Genomic DNA, 20,114 nt, shown 5'->3' with positions numbered 1-20,114 from the left:
TTGGTTTTGGAAATAATTTATTTAGATGTTATATATGTAACAATCAAACAATATTGTCACTTCAGATCAAATATAGAAGCACTAAATAAGAATGCATGTATATAAATAAATATACATCATATAAAATAATTACCAAACATATGGGTTTTGTTTTTTCCAAAAAGGAGAGATAAATTTACCAAAATCTAAATATATGTGTCTCATCTAAATGTGTTAATATATATTCATCAATATTACTAAAATAAACACAGACAAAACAAAGTTACAATAGAAGTAATAATGTAAAACTATGTATAATTAATTTATTTGTTTAGATTAACGCACATATCCCATCAAAGACAATAAAACGTAAAATATTTAATAATTATAAGATCTTATTATTAGTATCAATTTAAAATAAATTTGAATAACAATCATATTTGATGCGTTAATTTTTCTCGAATAGAATGTAATTTTAAATATAATTTTCAATAATATTATTATATTTCTATTTTAACATAGTTTTTCTTTTAGAAAGAGAATTTTTTTTTTTTAAAAAAAAATATGGCTTAACTACTATAATCTCAATCAAGTAACAGAGAGTAACTATGTAAGGATTCACCGCTTAAGCAACTAATCATAAATTTATTACCTAATGTGAGTTATAAAGTAAATTATGAAGTGACTAAATGAAAATTTAAGAGTTAAAACTAATTCAAAACATTGTAGTAAAGTCTCTTTGTCCATTACAATACCTAAGCCATGAAGAACTTTGAGAGTCCAATAAAAAGATCACTTGAGCAATTAATTAACATTTAATTGATATGCACGTTCCTGGTAAGAAAGAAAGATTTTGCTAAAATAACCACATCAAGTAATTAATTAGAACTTTAATGGCAAGTGTTAGTTGTAAAGTAGACCATATCTCATGGTTTAAGTCATCAAATGGAAGTTGAAACAAAAAGTAAAACCTATTTCAAAACATTGCAACAAACCTCTTTGTCCAATTTAATGTTGAAGCATAAAAGAACCTTTAAATCCACTATTTCAAAACATTGCAACAAACCTCTTTGTCCAATTTAATGNTNAAACATAAAAGAACCTTTAAATCCAAGCAAAGAGATAGCTTGAGTTAACAACCAACATTCAAGTGTCATGCACATTCTTAATAAGAAAAAAACATTTTATTAAAGGAACCAAAATATTAAGGATAGTAATGTGGGACAGGTCAACCCACAGGTCTACAAGAAAAAGTATACGACATACTCGGTATTTTAGTTTGTTAGTCCGCTTAGGTTCGTCCCACATAACCTCAGCCTACGCATGCCAACATTTGACTAACCCTCATTGATTTAATTTTCTATAATTTGGTAGTACCAACACAACATATCATGTGTGTTTCTTTTAAGCAACTTGCTCATTCATATTTTTTTCTCTAGTTCATCCAAAAGTAGTTTGCTCATTCGTGTCGAGTTCATTCAAAAGTAATTTCCTCATTCACTTTTTTCCTTTATTTATATTTTCAATAGGCTTGTACTTAAAAAGTATAAATTATAAAATTATGATTGTTACTTATTTTAAGAAATGAGTTATAGAAATTATTATTTTTACTAATTTAATTAGATAAAAATGAAGTTATTAAAATCTTGTACCCTAGTATTTTATAAAAGAAAAAAAATTACAAAACAAATAGTTTTTTATGCACGCTGTAAGTCGGCCCGAGGCCAAACATTATGCAGGATAGGTAGGAAAAATTAGCCCACATTTCTTATGTGAGGAAAATCAATTTGACCTACTTTTTCACTGGCCAAATGCGAGACGAGTCAAAATGAGACGGACCAGCCCGCATTACCACTCCTACCAAATATTTTCCAATGATGCATTCGTCATTTCTTTGGTCCCTTATCAACTCATCACTGTAAAGTCCATGTCATTGAGGAAGTCCTCATATCTACCAGAGAATAAATCAGACAAGAGATGAGAGAGAAGACGAACGAGATTAAGATTGAGTATTGTGGTATGCTAGTGCAATTGTTAGCAGACGTGCGAGCATAGTTAGTTTCTCCCTTAGGCTAGCCTAGGAATCCCTCTGAACAATCTTCTCCTATTTGTATAAGCACAAAGGGGAATTGTGATGTTTTCCCTAAAGAGGTTTCTCCCACTGTTTATGTGAACTATGAGCTATTTAATGATGATGTCATCAAGTGTTTGGTGGGTAATTTGTTTAATTATATTGTATGACATGTACTTGTTTGTTTAATTATATTCTTTGACCTATTTTACACATATTATTTGGTTACCTTAGGTAAAATGTATACATTGGATTTAACCATACACCATGAAATCATTACAACTAATATGATGAGAGTGGTGGTTGTAGACGTTTGAGAGGCTATTGCTCGAGTCCCTGTGCCCACTCAAGAGGTTAAGACAATTGGTATGTTCTTAGAAATTTTATCCTTTCACCAATTAGATTAGCAAAAGAAATTGTAAAGGAGGTAATTGTCCTTAGTTGTTTTCATTACTTTTTTTTTATTGGTGTATACTAATATTTTTTAAGTCTTTAAATATATATACTAGGTTGAATGAATCACTGCCACAATCACCACAATACACAATTTCTAGAACAACTTGGTGGATTGACAACGAATATCTCCCTAACACCTACATTAAGTGGACATCCCACCTTCTTGCTTTTATATGTCATAATGATATTTATGAAGTTTTCTCTAACACTTATATGTTATGTATATCACTATTACAACTTTGGTTGATGTAAGTAAATTTTTACTTTTCTTAAGTTTGAATATACTTAATATATTATTATAACATTACTCATTTTCAATGTTTAAGATATTTACATCATATATGCATTAAGAGAAAGAAAGATCACATTGATAGATTTATTGACCCTATTACTATTCAAGAAATTGGGAATAAAAATAAAGAAATATAAAAATATCTATTAAAGACCTTTAAAAAGGGGAAAGAACAAATTTACTTAACATCTTATTTGATATAATAATAATTATTATTATTCGATTACTATTTATCATAGTAAATAAATATTATTCCAATAAAAAAATCCATGTTAATTATATATATATATATATATATATATATATATATATATATATATATATATATATATAGACTAATATTATTTAAGAAATTCTCATTGCATTCTATCATAAACGCTAATATATTCAATTATACAAATATATTAATTCTCAACATAAAAAATAACTTAAAGAAGCATTATTAAGATTTTATCACCTATTTGCATATTCATGAGTAAAAATAATTTTCTATAATTCTAAATACTATCGTACATCTATCTCTATATAAATATTAAAAATTAAATATAATTATTTCAAAAATTGAAAGATGAAAACTAAAAAAAGTATTTTATTGACACGCAAATAAATTTTACTGTTATTTAATAAGAAACATAAAAGCTCAAGTTATAATAATTTTCTTAAACTAAACTATTTTTATTTGTCATTCTTGAACAAAAGTTATTTTGGTTCATTTTTTCAAAAGGAAAGAGTTTTCTTAAACTCTTATTTCTTTTGAAATGTTATATTACCAACAGACTGCATAACTTTCCAAAGTTCCCAAAGTCTTGCAGTACAGAAGACAACACAACACAACATTGGCACCTTCCAAAACCAAAACACATTGACAATTCCAAAGTAAGCATCAAAATATCCTATGAATTCCATTTCCATTTCCATTTCCATTTGCACACACTTCACTCCACAACACAAACACACCCCAAAAAACACACTCCCAGGTTTGAAAACTCCCATGATTTGAATTCATTTCCTTCCAAACCCTTTCTTCATCTTTTTTCTCACAGATCCCCACCAAAACCAACCCAAAACCTCGTTTTTTGCACAACCCAGTTCCCAATTCACCAAACCAAACATGCCCTTCTCCTCTCGCCGAACACCCTGGGCCTCATCGATCCTCCCATCCTCCAACCCCAAATCCAAGGTACCCAGAAAAGGAAGACGACGCGCCTGGCTCACAGACTTCATCTTTTCCAATTTCTTCACTATTGGCCTCGTTATCTCACTCTCCCTGTTCCTCCTCATCCTCCTCCGATTCGGGGTCCCCAAACCCATCGCGACGCACTTCCGCACGCGCTCCTCACGCGCCCGGAAGCCCTTTGGACGGAAGCCACTTCCCAACGTCTTGAACACCAGCGCGCTCGCCGGCGCCGGCGCTGTTGACATCACCACCAAGGCGCTGTACGATAAAATTGAGTTTTTGGATGTTGATGGTGGCGCGTGGAAGCAGGGGTGGAGCGTGACGTACCGGGGGAACGAGTGGGATGCGGAGAAGCTGAAGGTGTTCGTGGTGCCCCACTCGCACAACGATCCTGGGTGGAAGCTCACTGTGGAGGAGTACTACGATAGGCAATCAAGACACATACTTGACACCATTGTGCAAACACTGACCAAGGTCAAGTCATATCTCATCCTTGCTTTTTATGGGCTTTGGAGTTTATATTTTCTGAATTATAAATGATTGATTAAGTTACACTGTTTTTCAAATATCAAGAGGTGTAAGTGTAACGTTTTTTAAACAAATCCTTGAGGGTTTGTGTTGGGTTACAAAATGGAGGGTTGTGAAGAGAAATTTTACTAAAACTCAGTATTAGTATTAATCCTGTATACACTGTCTTTCAATTACAAGCTGGCTTTATTGATTTGTTAAGCTATTTACAGACAGTGTAAAGAGTTCTTATGTCGACGACTTAACTTAGATCACCATGTATGATAGGTTTGTTAACTCTGTATACGTTGGCGTTCAATAACAAATTTTGTGTATGACAAGTTTGTTGACTTTCATAGTAGAGTGTATTGTCTATGTATCTGTGGAAATAAGCCTGTTGACACTTTATAGCATTATGATCCAATTACAGATTGTTATGTTTGACAAGTCTGTTGACTTTCATAATAGAGTGAATTTGAAAGTCATATTAAGGATGATTTCTGATTAGTTGGCGATATAAAAACTTCTTCGTTAACAAAGCATGATTGTTAAACACTTTATGTGGGTGTCTGCAGTTGGTTAAGTGAGTTTGAATTTCGGTTCATGAGACGGGATGTGATGTGCGTGTGGATATAGCTTTAGTTTATTTGTTGAGTGATTTGCCATGACTAAGTAGATTTTGTGTTAGTGGTTGTGACTTATGTTGTCAGTGAAACTGGGGGAGGTTATATAGTACAATTTTTTCTTGGTTGAACGTTTGAACTACTTAATTAAACACTTTAAAGCTGAGAATGAATGATGGGGCACTGCATGTTACGACTAAAATGGTATGTGTTGAAATTGAATATTATAATATTATTATTTAAATGTTTGATTAGATTATGGTGATTAAGTTAACAAGTGCTCTACTTGAATGAACAACAGAGTAGTTGAGTAAATTGGTGTTGCTGGATTGAAGTAGTTAACTTGCTGCTTTGAAACAGTAGATTACGCACTGGTTGTGCATGTGATAACAAAAGTGGTAGATATTGATAGTACTTTTTTTTTTTTTTAATTTGATTACATTTGCATGTTAGGATGTAGAGCAGAAAAATATAAGGCTCAACGAAATGGGGCTTATAAATCTGTCAGTTCCATAGGTAGCTCCTTTTATTCTTTTGTGTTTTGGAGAAAGTTCTACTATAATATTGACTGGATGGTCGGGGTATGTAGGATCCTCGCCGGAAGTTCATATGGGAGGAAATGTCATACTTAGAGAGATGGTGGAGGGATGCATCCGATGAGATGAAGGAATCCTTCATCAATTTGGTGAAAAATGGACAGTTAGAAATTGTTGGAGGCGGCTGGGTGATGAATGACGAGGTAATATTATGTTGATTTTGACACTTTTCCTGTTTACTGTTAATAGCACATATGTATATGTTGATACTTCATTCTTGGTGAGGTAATTATTATGACATGAGAATTTGTGGAAGGTAGGTTTTGTGATACTTTTCTTTTCATCATATTGTTTTGTTCTTTAAGCTTTTAGAATTTAAGGACCTTCAAGTTTGCTCTCTTTTAAAGGAAGTTTATGCTCTAGGGGCATGCAAGTCTATGGAATGTCCAAATGAAAATTCCTGTAAACAAATATGATTACAGGTGATTTTATTGCTTGTGGAAAATTGACTTTTTAACGGTTTTCTCATTCCTGCAGGCCAATTCCCATTATTTTGCTATAATTGAACAGGTATGCTGAAAGTTTTGTCTATTTCTACAACTTTTTATTAGTGATTTATTTCTTACTTGTTTTTCTATAATTTTTTTGTAGTTGATAATTAAGAAAAAAGGGCAGTCCAATTTAGGTTTTCCTGTTGTAATGCATCATTATTATGATATTGGGCTGGCAGGCTGATGGATGTAAATGCTTCTAGGCCTTTTCAGTTGTTCAGTAAATTTACCTAAAAGAACTGACTGGTCATATAAAAGTAAAGTTGTGTTCTATTTTGTCTAAAAGGTGATTGTTCTTGTGAAGATTTTGTGTTTTGTAATGTTATTATTTTAAAACTTGAACTTTTAGTTAGTTTGTTGGAATGCATTTTATCATGTACCTATAATATAGTGGTAGTCTAAATTTAAAACCATTATTTTTCTCATTTTGTAGTTAACTTAATCAGGTCTTATAATGTGCTTATGTAGATTGATGCAAAAGCATCTCATTTATACATACACACTCACACACACATATATAACCCAACATGTTTATTTACGTGCAATATTCTGTTGTATGAGCTGTATTTTATGAATTTAATTTATTATTATAATTGCTATCTCAAGCATCAAGTTAGAGCTTGTAAACAGTGATGTCAAATAAGTTTCAATAACACATAAAGCCTAGGTTACTTTGTATACTATAAATTTCCAGTGAGCATTCCTCTTCTTAATACTCCCAAATTCATTATTATTGGACTGCATTCTCAAGTATGGGCAACATGGTATTCATTCATTAGAAGAGAAAATTATGTTTCCTTGTTTCAGCTTGTCCATGCGTTTGTGATTTCATGTCCATATCAAACTATGATCCTTTTGCTTTAGCGTGTATTTTGTGTGTCCTTAATCTTTAGACTATTGTGTAACAGGTAACAGAGGGGAATATGTGGTTGAATGACACCATTGGTTTTGTTCCAAAAAATTCTTGGGCTATAGATCCATTTGGTTACTCATCTACCATGGCATATCTTCTCCGTCGCATGGGTTTTGACAATATGCTTATACAGAGAACTCATTATGAGCTGAAGAAGGAGCTTGCATGGCATAAAAAGTTAGAATACATATGGCGTCAAAGCTGGGACACAGATGAAACCACTGATATATTTGTCCACATGATGCCCTTTTATTCATATGATATACCTCACACATGTGGCCCAGAACCTGCTGTTTGTTGTCAGTTTGATTTTGCACGCATGCAGGGTTTTGTTTATGAGCAATGTCCATGGGGGCAATATCCTGTGGAGACCACTCAGGAAAATGTTCAGGAAAGAGCTCTTAAATTGCTGGATCAATATAGGAAAAAGTCAACTTTGTACCGAACCAATACACTTCTTGTTCCTCTTGGAGATGATTTTCGGTATATTAATGTCGAAGAAGCAGAAGCACAATTCAGAAATTACCAAATGTTGTTTGATTATATCAATTCAAACCCCAGTTTGAATGCAGAGGCAAAGTTTGGTACTTTGGAAGACTACTTTGTAACTCTGCGAGAAGAAGCAGAGAGAATAAATTACTCATTTCCTGGTGAAATAGGATCTGGACTGGTTGAAGGTTTTCCTTCTCTATCAGGTGACTTTTTCACTTATTCTGATCGGCAACAAGACTATTGGAGTGGTTATTATGTTTCACGACCCTTCTTCAAGGCTGTTGATAGGGTACTAGAACAGTCACTTCGTGCCACTGAAATGATGGTAGCTCTAATTCTTGGTTGCTGTCGGAGAGCACATTGTGAAAAGTTTGCAATGGGGTTTTCCTATAAGTTGACAGCTGCTAGAAGGAACTTGGCTCTTTTTCAGCATCATGATGGTGTAACTGGTACTGCAAAAGATCACGTGGTTATGGACTATGGAATGCGCATGCATACTTCTTTACTGGACTTGCAGATTTTTATGTCCAAGGCAGTTGAGGCTCTTCTTGGAATCCGCTATGATAAATTAGACCACAGTCCTTCCCAGTTTGAGCCAGCAATAATCAGATCTAAATATGATGCTCAGCCATTGCATAAAGTGATTGGTGTTCATGAGAGTTCTTACCAATCAGTGGTCTTTTTTAATCCTTTGGAACAAACTAGAGAAGAAGTTGTGATGCTAGTTGTTGACAGTCCTGATGTTACTGTTGTTGACTCTAACTGGAGTTGTGTCCAAAGCCAGATTTTACCTGAGCTGCAGCATCATAATAGTAAGATCTTTACTGGGAAACATCGACTTTACTGGGAAGTTTCTGTTCCTGCTTTGGGATTGGAAACTTATTATATTTCCAATGGTTTTGATGAGTGTGAAAAGGCCAAGCCTGCAAAGTTGAAAATCTTCTCTAAGTCTAACTCAATTGCCTGTCCTAAACCCTATTCTTGTGTGAAAATAGAGGCTGATGAGGTTGAAATTGAGAATCAGAATCATAAACTAACTTTTGATGTAAAGTATGGTTTGTTACAGAAGATAATCTCAAAAAATAATTCCCCAAATACTGTAAGAGAGGAAATTGGTTTGTATTCTAGTTCTGGTGGGGCATACTTGTTCAAGCCCAATGGTGATGCCCAGCCAATTATTGAAGAAGGTGGGCAATTGCTGGTCTCAGAAGGCCCTTTGATGCAGGAAGTATACTCTTATCCTAGGACAACTTGGGAGAAAGCTCCCATTTCTCATAGCACCCGAATATACAGTGGAGAGAGTACAGTCCAAGGGTTTGTCATTGAAAAGGAATATCATGTTGAGCTCCTTGGCCATGAATTCAATGATAAGGAATTGATAGTTAGATATAAAACAGATATTGATAACAAGAAGATTTTTTATTCAGATCTAAATGGATTTCAAATGAGCCGAAGAGAAACCTACGACAAGATTCCTCTTCAAGGCAATTACTACCCCCTGCCCTCTCTTGCATTCCTACAGGGATCAAATGGTCGCCGGTTTTCCGTCCATTCCCGGCAATCATTAGGTGTGGCAAGCCTTAAAAACGGATGGCTAGAGATAATGCTTGATCGTCGGTTGGTAAGAGATGATGGTCGTGGTCTCGGACAAGGAGTGATGGATAACCGTGTGATGAATGTTGTCTTCCATCTAACAATGGAGAACAATGTTTCTGCCACATCAAATTTGGTTTCCACCCCATTCCCTTACAGCCCTTCTCTTTTATCTCACTGTGTTGGTTCTCATTTGAACTATCCATTACATACATTCATTTCCAAGAAACCAACGGACAAGTCTGCGAAGCCACCACCAAGATCATTTTCTCCTCTTGCTGCTCCCTTGCCGTGTGACTTGCACATAGTGAACTTTAAGGTTCCCAAGCCTTTAAAATTTTTGCAGCAACCACCTGAAGGTCCTAGATTCGCTCTAATTTTGCACAGACGACATTGGGATTCTTCATACTGTCGCAAGGGAAGATCACAGTGCACTAATCTGGGTAATGTGACTGTGAATCTGTTCAGCATGTTCAAGGATCTTGCAGTCTCAAAAGCCAAAGCAACTTCCTTGAATCTCTTGCATGAAGACCCTGAAGTGATGGGATTCTCAGAGCAATTTGGAGATCTTGCACAAGAGGGGCATGTGGCCATATCTCCAATGGAAATACAAGCTTACAAGTTGGAGTTGAGGGCACAATAGAGTACCCATTACTGAGTGGCTGCTTCTGGTTTAAGCTGAACCACAGGGAATTCTTGGACTCCTTTAAGATGAATTTTTTGCTGAACTTTACACTACACTGCCCCATTGATGATGATAGGGGTGGATTATTCTTGGACTGCTTTCTCACTGGTGCAGGTAAGAGAATGTCCAAGCAAAGAGGAGCTACATTGGTTGAGGAAGCGTGACAGTGGACTTTTGTTGAGTGCTGTTATGATAACATGAATGAGATATTGTAGCATCTGCGGCTCCTTGTCTGTTTTGTGCTTTGCTGTAGCATTTGTTTACTTTTTTTCATGGACCTGAAAGATGAGTTTTGCTTTGTCCACTTATGTTATTGTATAACATGTCTCTAACAGACTAGGTACATGTACAGATTTTTACCTCTGTGCTGGGGTGAGTGTAATCTTTTTTTGACTTGAGCTCAACATTTTGCAAACACATACTTGTTATCCTTCACCACTACTAAAATAATCTAATCTGGAAAAAAGGATGAAATAACCATTAAGGACAAATTTCAAAAGTCCACTGAGTACTTGTTTGTCAGGTCTTGTTATCTGGTGTTCGTCATGGAATCAATAATAGAAAGTTTTTATTGAATGTACCTTGCATTAACCATCATGGTAAGGTATACTATAATGTTTTTTAGGGTTTTAATTTTCATTTTGGTGTTCTTAATCAGTATTTTATGACATTGGTGTTGAGTTTCGTTTCTTGGAATATTTTGGTAAGAAAGATAAGGCAGAAAGGCATAATTTCTCATGCTTGATTTGTGATGGTTTTTCATATGGTCATACATGCAAATGATAGGTTTACCTTTGTCATTCTTGAAATCTTTTATCAGAGTAATAAACACAAGAAAATTATAACAACTAATTCAATCTGTTCATCTAATTGAACTAGACTGATTGTGACGATTTGAGAGATGCTGTATTAAAATAACAAACAAAACAGAAAGAAAAATCAGACAATACCATCCCACAAGACACGGTAACATAACATTCCGGTTACAAAACATAAACATTCTTCACCAACACAACCAAACAAAAACATTCACAATTGGAATACAAAAAATGTAAATTTTTTTTTCCGATATTAATTATTACCAGAAGAATTGTTTTGTTAAAGAAACAAACATTAATCCATAAATTCATAGGTCACGGTTTTTTACTAATTGATAATATAAAAAATGATAAATATGTTGGATCCAATTTTTTTGAGAAATGAAAGCAATAACTTTTTGATAAATATTTTTTGCATGTAAACAAAATATTAAAAATATTTCACTGATTAGTTAAAAGAAACAACTAATATTCGAAACACAATATAAATAAATATTTTTAGGAACTTACATTGCCTTTAGAATTTATTAGATAATTAACCAGTCATGGCTTGTATTAATTCGTGTTAATGGATTGTTTTCCATACTAATTTGGCTATTCTCCAAGTAAGATTTCATATCCAAATGTTTTATTCCCACTTTTCGATCTCCCTTAATTCTCTTATCTTATGTTTACAATTGAAAATTTGAGTACAACCTAGGGAACCTACTACAATGAAAATATCACTAAATATTATTTAATTCCCAAATAACTTGTGTATAAAATCATATAATACGATAATATAGTTTTGTAAAAATAATTGTTTATAATTAAATTAAAAGATGATAAAAATACTATAAAAAATAAACAATATCTAAATATTTTTCATTTGAAAAGAAAAGTTAATATAAATATTTCTATAATAAAAACTACAAAAATAAATAAAAATTATATGCAAAAAAGAGGTGTAACTATGTCATTAATTATTTTCACAATAATAGTACAGATTTTTCCGAATATTTCCCAAACGAGTAGCTTGAAAGCTTTTTAATAACATTTCAGAAATAATTTCTTAGAAGAAAGTATGACTATTTGAAAAATAAATCGTTTTTGTCATTACGAAACAAAAAGGTGCACAAAAGAAAATACGGGTGTACAGGAAGCAATTATCATGTAATATCAGGAGATTCTTTTCCACATTTTACAAGTGAAAGTTTCTTCCTGCACCCCCATTTAAAAAACATTCCATTTGATTATTTTAGAGTGTATAATCCAGAAATTAAAAATGACTTACATAATTCAAAAGTCAATAACTTTAAGTTATATAATTCGAAAATAAAAATAATTTTGAAATTTCATAATCTGAAATTTATTTAATTTCTGAATTTCATAATTTGGAAGTCATTTTTTACTGCTTTGTACGTACAATCAGAAAGTCTTTTTTAAGAAAAAAAAAGTTTATTGGATTGCATAATCCAAAAATAAAAAAATAACCTAGTATAATTCAGAAAAGACAATAGATCTCTCTTTGAGGGTCTAAGAGGAAACTTATGAAAGTGCAACAACGTTTCACTCAAAACCTCAATTTTATAGAAACAACATCAATAGTTTTTAGAAACTTTAAGTCAAACATGTACTAACTGTTGGAGTCATGTTCTAACTGTAACATTTAAGTTTATGATGTAAAGTAACAGTGTGATTTACACATTGGTCCATTTGTGTACATAAAATAAGGAAGGGAAAAAACATTGCAATGTACATAACTCCATAATTAAGCCAAAATTCCTTACTCTTCTTGTATGTTGTATCTAAACTTAACTTGCATTCCTAGATCAAACAAATTGGAGAAAGAAATGGTAAAACCAAAATGCTCCAAGCCTCTCTTTTTTGGAGTAACCAGTAAAACTCACTTCTTCAGATTACAAGATGATTTCTTCTTGCACACTGACATTGAGAGTTTTGTTGGGAAGAACAATGCAGTTGAACACTACCACTTCATCTTCAACAGTTACAGCTTCCCCTAAATGATCATTATCACAAAGGAGAAAAGGAAAAAGGTCACAACTGAAATGGTGTTTATAGGACACAGTTCTTTAACTACTTTTGGCATTGTTTTCTAGTCCAGATTAGAGTTTTACCTCAGTAATTTGCAAAATGGAAGTTTTCATTAAGATGAACACAGATTAATAAGTTAAAACTTCAATTTTATATGTTTAACTGAAGAACATCACCAAAAGTACCTACGAAAACTTTATATCAGTTTTCTTCATAAACAGATTAAGAAAGAAGTTTGTACCTAGAATGGTTGTGCCAAGTCTTGCATTATAGTTACCATCAGCCTGAACCATTCAAATGACTATAGGTGAGCCACAGAAAGCAAGAGTGCTTGTAAAAGTTAAAATTTAAATAACTTAGACATGTTGATGGCTAAAATGAAACTTTTCTTTTGTTCAAAATTTTCTCTATCTTTTTGCTTTATGCTGTTTCACATTTGAACCAGTTTAATTAAAAATGTACTGAACTTACTTGCACATGTGACCATCTTCCAAGTGATGACTTCCATCCAATAATCGAGTTTGTGACGAAAGCATTTTCCTGTCAGAAGAACAATCGCATTTGCTTATACACTGTAAATACTTATTCATATCTAACCTATCTAACCTTTCAGTTCCTTACCATAATTTCAACATCATCCAAGATGATACAACCGCTTAACCTGACGCCAGCACCTACACGAACATTTGCTGAGATAGAAACATTGGGTCCAATCTGTTCAATGAAGAGAAGAAAAACTTCCTTTATATTTCATGTCAAGCATTTGTTTAGGATCCAATTGCAAGATATGACGTGTGAATCCCATAAAATAAGTATTGTCTTCATAAGACTAGGGGTTCTCCAACTATTACTATAGTGCTACTATCTTTTGTGGTGTCTTTCACCTAAAGTTCTTATCACTATTCAGGTCCATATAAACAGAAATTTTGGTTTTCTCCACAATTTGTTTTCATTTTACTTGCAGCTAACATTTTATAATTGCAATAATGCAATGGGCACTGTTTATTCAATCTTGGATTGAAAGTCTGAATAAAAATCTTTCCAACATCATCTGTCCAACAAACAGTTTACCCTAACAAATAAATTCCTAACTTGCAATGGAATCAATGCACCCTTAAAACCATTATTTGGAAATATTGTATAAATTCTAGTCAAGTATTTTTTCCCTTCAAGAACAGATGTATATAATCTTTAGGACTTTAGCAGAAAATCATTAAGGTACTACAGCAAATTTATTTTTTGTCTATAAAAGTAAAGTATTTACAATTTTGAGAAGGCAATGGAGTTACCTTCGCAGATGGATGAACTTTTGCAGAGGGATGAATATATGCATTGCCAGAAACTGTTGCACTCTTAATACCATCTCCACTGGCCAAAAGATCAGGTGAAGTATACCGGAATTGAGCAAGATACAATTCTGAGCATTTCAATGACATTCTGTTCATGTAAGTGTATAATATAAGTTAAACCTAATAATGTTTCCTATATTAAATCTTGAGACAGTGTTAAGATATAACGCAACCCTACCCTGGAGTTTTAATTTGCTCCCAGAAGTCCATTGTCTCATACGTATATAATTGCTTCTTCCCAGCTAGAGGTGATAATATATTCTGATCCAGTCTTACAAAATCTGCAGGAATATTCCTGAAGGGAAAATGTGTCCATGAGCCTCTGAAGATATTGTAGTTTTCAACGAGGAAAAGATGTGCAAAGAAAAGGGTGAATTCTTTGTAGCCAATGTGAAAAGTAGAGGAAGAAAAGCAAAGAGAGCTAGATATTTGTCTTATGCTGAGCAAGATTAACTTAACTCACATTTTTCACATTTAACTCACATCTGAACCAATATCCATGCACCCTATTAAAAATAGTTTTGAATTCTTTTCAAAATAAAATAAAAAAAATGGTAATTAGTCAACCTTGAGGCAGATTGGAGTGTTTCAAAGTTGGATAGACGACGTAGATTAGCTGCAAAGGTGTCAATAAATCAAGTCAATTTCCAACGGTGCAACCTTACTGCATATAGCAAACAAAGTCGATAGATGTTAAGAACTGGTCTTTTAAGTCTCAATCTTACAAAACTGACTTGTAAGATGAGATTTGAACATGCCGAGGCGTATAGAACTTAAGCGTGAGATTAGATTAATGGGTGGTCCGATAGTGGGTGAAACAATAGACTCAATAAACAGCAAAACTCACTTGGATATGCTTTAACCATGACTTTAATATCATGTTAAGAAATGAACTTTAAACCTAACTCAACCTTTCAAAATCAGTTTGTTAGGTGAAGTTTGCATCCACTTATATATTATAAATTAATCTTATCTTTAGTCTATGTGAGATTTCCAATAATAGATATAGTGAAAAAACCAAAGGTACGAAAGATTTTCAAGTTCTTAGACATGAATGCCATAAATAGATGTTAAAAATATGTAAAGCTACAAATACACCATATATAACGGAGCCAAGTTAAAAAAAAATGTTTGATTGTTTTAGCATGCAGAGGACCTTCTCATCATATTACATAGAGGACCTTCTCATCATATTCCATTATGAAGCATCCCAATTTTTCTTTTAAGTAATAACTATAAGAAAGATAATAAATGACAGAATAAAATGGGTTAAACTAAGTATTTCATCGTTACATGGGTCACCTTGTCACAACTTAAATTTGATTTGTATATCTTTTTTGTTCCTGTAAGTGCAAAAGTTTTCAAAATAGACACCAGCCTTTGTTTGCCATAACACCCCATCATAACACCATCCTCCCCTTGTTGGTGTGGCTAATAGTTGTTGGTGACATTACATGGTAGTTACACACTTTTTTATTAAGATATATATTGGTCTCTAGACAATTCGCACAATTTTGATTTAGTCCTTGTCTATATATTTTTTTTATGTAGTCCTAAGTTGCACTAAAGTTTTCAAAACCTATCAGCATAGTTCTTGCAATGAAAAGGGTATGAAACATCTGGTAGGTACTAATAAAAGACAGACCCTTACAAATTCGTAAAGAAAATTATTTGTAGCGAAAAGTTATATGGGTTCACCAATTACAGGAGCTGGTCATATGCTACCAAATGTGTGTGAGTGTGCCTATAAGTGAACAATATAAACAGTGACTGAAAATAGAATCATTATTACTAAAATAACATTTCTCAACTTTTGCAAGTTTTTATATTGTGCCTATATTGTCTAAAGTCTAAAGGTTGAAGCCAAGTTAAATCTTGTCTATTAAGGAACAAATTGATGGAATACAAGCCTTTTAACGGTGAAGCTTTTTAAATTATGATAAAAATAAATTGTCTTCTCAGTTCATAACATATACCTGTTTATACAAATTTGTTTAAATTTCTTAAGGTTAGAACCAAGTTAAATCTTCGGTATCAGGAATCAATTAATGAAACACAAGCCTTTTATGAGTGAAGCTTTCTAAACTTCAATTGACATAGATCACCCTATGCCTTCTTGGTTCATAATATATACCACTTCTATGCAACACTCATTAGTTAAAATTCTAAAGGTTGAACTGAGTTAAATCTTATGTCTTAGAGAATCAATTCATGCAACACAAGTCTTTCAAGATTGAAACTATATACAAGGTGATTGAAAGTGACCAACCTATGCCTTCTCGATTAATATATACATCATCAATTGCAGTAAAAATGTCAGGGGTGAAAACGTACACACCACAATTTATCAAATTGCTGACCTGCAATTACACAGTGATTAGTTTTGTTAAGGAGTAATAGCAGAGCACACACACACATATTATACCAATCAAGATAATAAATTGAATTGTGATTTTTTTTTCTTAGTAAAAAAATGAGAGAAACAAACCAAACTGAATACTCACAAATGTCTCAGGTTTCTCAGTATAATGCAGCAACTCATTAGTGGTTGGATCAGCAACCAACTCACCGAATTGGTTAGCAGATTCAGCTGAAACCTACACAAGACATCCACAACCCCAAAAAGAGAATGAAAGTGGTTTTGTAAAGAAACACAGCAATGATCATTATAGATATGTATCATCTGAATGTATTTAGAAAACCCATAGACAGAACAACAATGAAGCCCTTTTCCCACTAGGTTGTAGGTGAAGTTGTTATAATAAAACAAATGTTCTACTGTGAATTGTGTGTATAGAAAAAGCATTGGTATCTAAATCCCTAGTCTGTCTCTGCCTCTTTTGATAGGGAGATTTTACCACTTTTTTTTTTTTTTTTAAACAATAAGTGCTATTTAAGTATACCCATTTTCTTATGCACCAACCTTGATCACCAACATTGTCCCCATCCCACCATATCTTTTATGGGCATCTGCAAAAAGAAAAAAAAAAGAAATATTTCAGTAGCGACATACTTCTGAAGAACTACCACAGTTTAAGAGCGACATACTTACCAAGCATTGCTGGTAGTGGAAAACTGCAGCAAACATCACAGTTTAACAGAAATATATGTGACTGCAATAAAAATATGGCCACTGTGTTAGAATTTATACATTTATCATTCGAAAGTTAATCAACAATATAACATAAAAAGGAAAAAACAGATAAGAGTAGTGTTTCTAACTGGGCTGTCTTCCATGATAATATCTCTAAAGTAGTAAAGGCCACCTGCTGAACCACGCGGTTTATCTTCTTTCAAATATCTAGATTGATATCAGTAATAAGCCATGGTCAGGTCAGGTCCAGAATTTAACAAAATTAACACGCATACTTTCTCTTATTAAAAGCTGCATACTAATGCACTAGTCACCTTACTGGTAATTTCAGCTCATTTGAGATTGAAGAGACATAAAGAGCGAATTCTCGCTCCTCATAGAATCCAATAAGATATATTTGAGCCAAATTGGGTATCTGTAGAAGACAACACTAGTAAGTAAAAACACTTCACACCTTGTAAGTCACACGTCCCTTCTCCTCTCCTTTTCATCAGTTTTTAAGCTGATCTTCAATTTGAATTTTCAACTAATGGAAACCATGTACATTTATACACACACAGAAAAATATGCATGTCAACATTGAAACTGAAGTTACTTCTAGTTTTCTTTCCCTCAATTTGATCAAATTTGAATTTTAGACTAATGTAAAACACACACATTGAAATTGAATTTCGTTGTGGTCTTTCATTCTAAATTTGATCAAATTTTAGTACGCAAACATCCACAGCATAACAACCATATAGTCTTATTATCTCATTACGAGATTGGCTACATGGATCATACACTGGCCTGCCTGAGCACACGCACACACACATAAATTGAAGTTCCTTCTAGTTTTTTTTTTTTTTTTTTTTTTTTTTCCAACTTGATCTAATTTGAATTTTAGACTATAGATTAAAGCATAGCACATACACACATTTGAACTTTAGAGTTTAAACTAATGAAGACCATTTGTAGTTACACACACACACACAAGTATGCAAGTCAACATTGACATTGAAGTCCTTTTAATTTATTTTCTCCTCAATTTGATGAGAAACAGTGAGAAGGTAATTGAGGTGAGGCAAAGAAACAAACCCTTTTGCAAGCAGAAATAGGATGGTGAACCATTGGCTGGCCAGCCAAAGGGAAAAGGGGTTTGGGAATATTGAACGAAAGAGGTCGAAATCTGGTCCCTGCAGACACAATCGAACAAAGCCATGTAAGATACTAAGAGAACCCCAAAATTCAAAACTGGAAAAAATACACTAACTATGGTCAGAAAACATGCAAAGATTTCAAATACCTTTGGTTGGCCCACCCACCATGATCACAGCCACCACCTTCTCCGAGTTCTCCATGGCCAAAGCACAGATCTTTACACTCAAAATCCGAGCTTGAGACTGATAAGAACAATGGGGTTGATTGAATTATGGAATTTGAGACACAGGTGAAAGTGTTGGATCCAAGGTTGTGCCGTGTGACTCAAATTTCCACGTTGGACTTTGGACTATTAATGAGTTGGGATCAGATCAACATAGAATTACGATCATAAATGAACTATGAATGCAATTGAATTGAAGTTTGATTTAGTTATTTAGTTATACATTTTGCGAGATAGACAAAACAAATAAATTATGTTAATGTTTGTATCTTTGTCATGTAAAAATAATGTAATTATAAATGGAATGGAATTATTTTAAATAATTAGTATAGTTATTATTTGATAGAATTCAAATTATTTTTCTAAAATTAAATCAATTAGTAATTAATTTGTTATAATTAAACTGATAAAAAATAAATATGTATACATAACAATACAATGTAATTGTAGGATATTTAATAATTTAATTATAAAAACTTAATTTGGAGATTATTTACTAATTGGTTTGATTTTAAAAGAATAATTTAGTTTCTATCACTATTGATCTTAGTAAAAAAAAATAGAAAATAACAACTTTTTTTAAAATTTTTTATGGAGGATGTATTTAAAATTTATACCAATACTGATTTTGTAAAATTTGTAATGTATACTTTTCTATACACACAAATATACGGGTGGAAAATTACTATATTTTAAATTTACTTTGAAATTGTAATATATTCTTAAAAAGACGAAACTCAATTTAGAGATAAAAAAAAAAATAGTAGATTGAAAGTGATAAGCCATCAAGAAGAGTAAATATATAGATAAATATAAAACAAAGTTAATTAATTTGATAGTTGAGATAATTTTTTGACAAGTAACAAAGTTAGTACGAATTATACGCTTTCAGAAAAGAAAAATAAACAACATTAAAAATGTGTGGAATATTGTGGTATGAAAAAAATATTATCTCTTTTTATATTATATTAATGGAAATAATAATCATATTGTTAGAGGAATTTTTTATAATGATCCTTATTTTTATATATTTTTTTTATTTCTAACTGTGAATCTCTCTTATAATATAATAAAGTAGAATATCTGAAAAATAAATTACATCTTAAAATTTCAAACTCGAATTTCGTTATATTAAACTATTAACATAATTTTCTTAATGTTTATTTTACATTAGGAATGAACTTAATATTTAAATTTCGTGATATTAAATGAGTTTTCAATATTAAAAGGAACAAAAATAATAACTTTTAATTTTTAAAAGGTTTATCTTACAAGATTAAAATTAATATTGTTGCAATCACTTAATTTCCAACGAATGATTTTCTTTATATTTTTTATATTCTAGAAATTATTTTGAAATACGTTTTGAAAATTAAATTATCAATATAAGAAAAGGAAAAAAGATATGAAGTGTAAAAAGAAAAAAAAAGATTAAAGTAATGTGTTTATAATTTCTGTACTAAATTCAAAAAATAGTTTGGTCTTTAAATTTTAAAATTAAATGATATAGATCTTTTAGTCTAATAATTAAATTTTTTTTATGTGTTAGCTAATATTTTAACTAATATTTGAGTTATTGAT

General features: G+C 32.2%; 2 protein-coding genes across 2 annotated transcripts; one reads left to right on the top strand and one right to left on the bottom strand.

The window, feature by feature from the left end:
* Nucleotides 1–3,578: 3,578 nt before the first annotated feature.
* Nucleotides 3,579–10,292, top strand: LOC106770832 (alpha-mannosidase 2). The gene is made up of 4 exons (XM_014656653.2): nt 3,579–4,449; nt 5,695–5,844; nt 6,179–6,211; nt 7,101–10,292. The coding sequence occupies exons 1-4, from the start codon at nt 3,910–3,912 to the stop codon at nt 9,831–9,833; spliced, it is 3,456 nt and encodes a 1,151-aa protein (XP_014512139.1). The 5' UTR covers nt 3,579–3,909; the 3' UTR covers nt 9,834–10,292.
* A 2,037-nt stretch (nt 10,293–12,329) lies between these two features.
* LOC106770844 (mannose-1-phosphate guanyltransferase alpha) lies at nt 12,330–18,731 on the bottom strand. The gene is made up of 15 exons (XM_014656709.2): nt 18,456–18,731; nt 18,248–18,345; nt 17,485–17,585; nt 17,299–17,377; nt 17,129–17,189; nt 17,000–17,046; nt 16,581–16,673; nt 16,346–16,436; nt 14,644–14,692; nt 14,255–14,371; nt 14,017–14,164; nt 13,349–13,441; nt 13,199–13,267; nt 12,969–13,011; nt 12,330–12,692 (listed from the first exon to the last, which is right to left on the bottom strand). The coding sequence occupies exons 1-15, from the start codon at nt 18,508–18,510 to the stop codon at nt 12,592–12,594; spliced, it is 1,245 nt and encodes a 414-aa protein (XP_014512195.1). The 5' UTR covers nt 18,511–18,731; the 3' UTR covers nt 12,330–12,591.
* Between the last annotated feature and the right edge of the window lie 1,383 nt (nt 18,732–20,114).

The sequence above is a fragment of the Vigna radiata genome, chromosome 1 (genome assembly GCF_000741045.1).
Source record: "Vigna radiata var. radiata cultivar VC1973A chromosome 1, Vradiata_ver6, whole genome shotgun sequence".
Lineage (NCBI taxonomy): Eukaryota > Viridiplantae > Streptophyta > Magnoliopsida > Fabales > Fabaceae > Vigna > Vigna radiata.
This window is presented reverse-complemented; position numbering and strand designations above follow the sequence as displayed.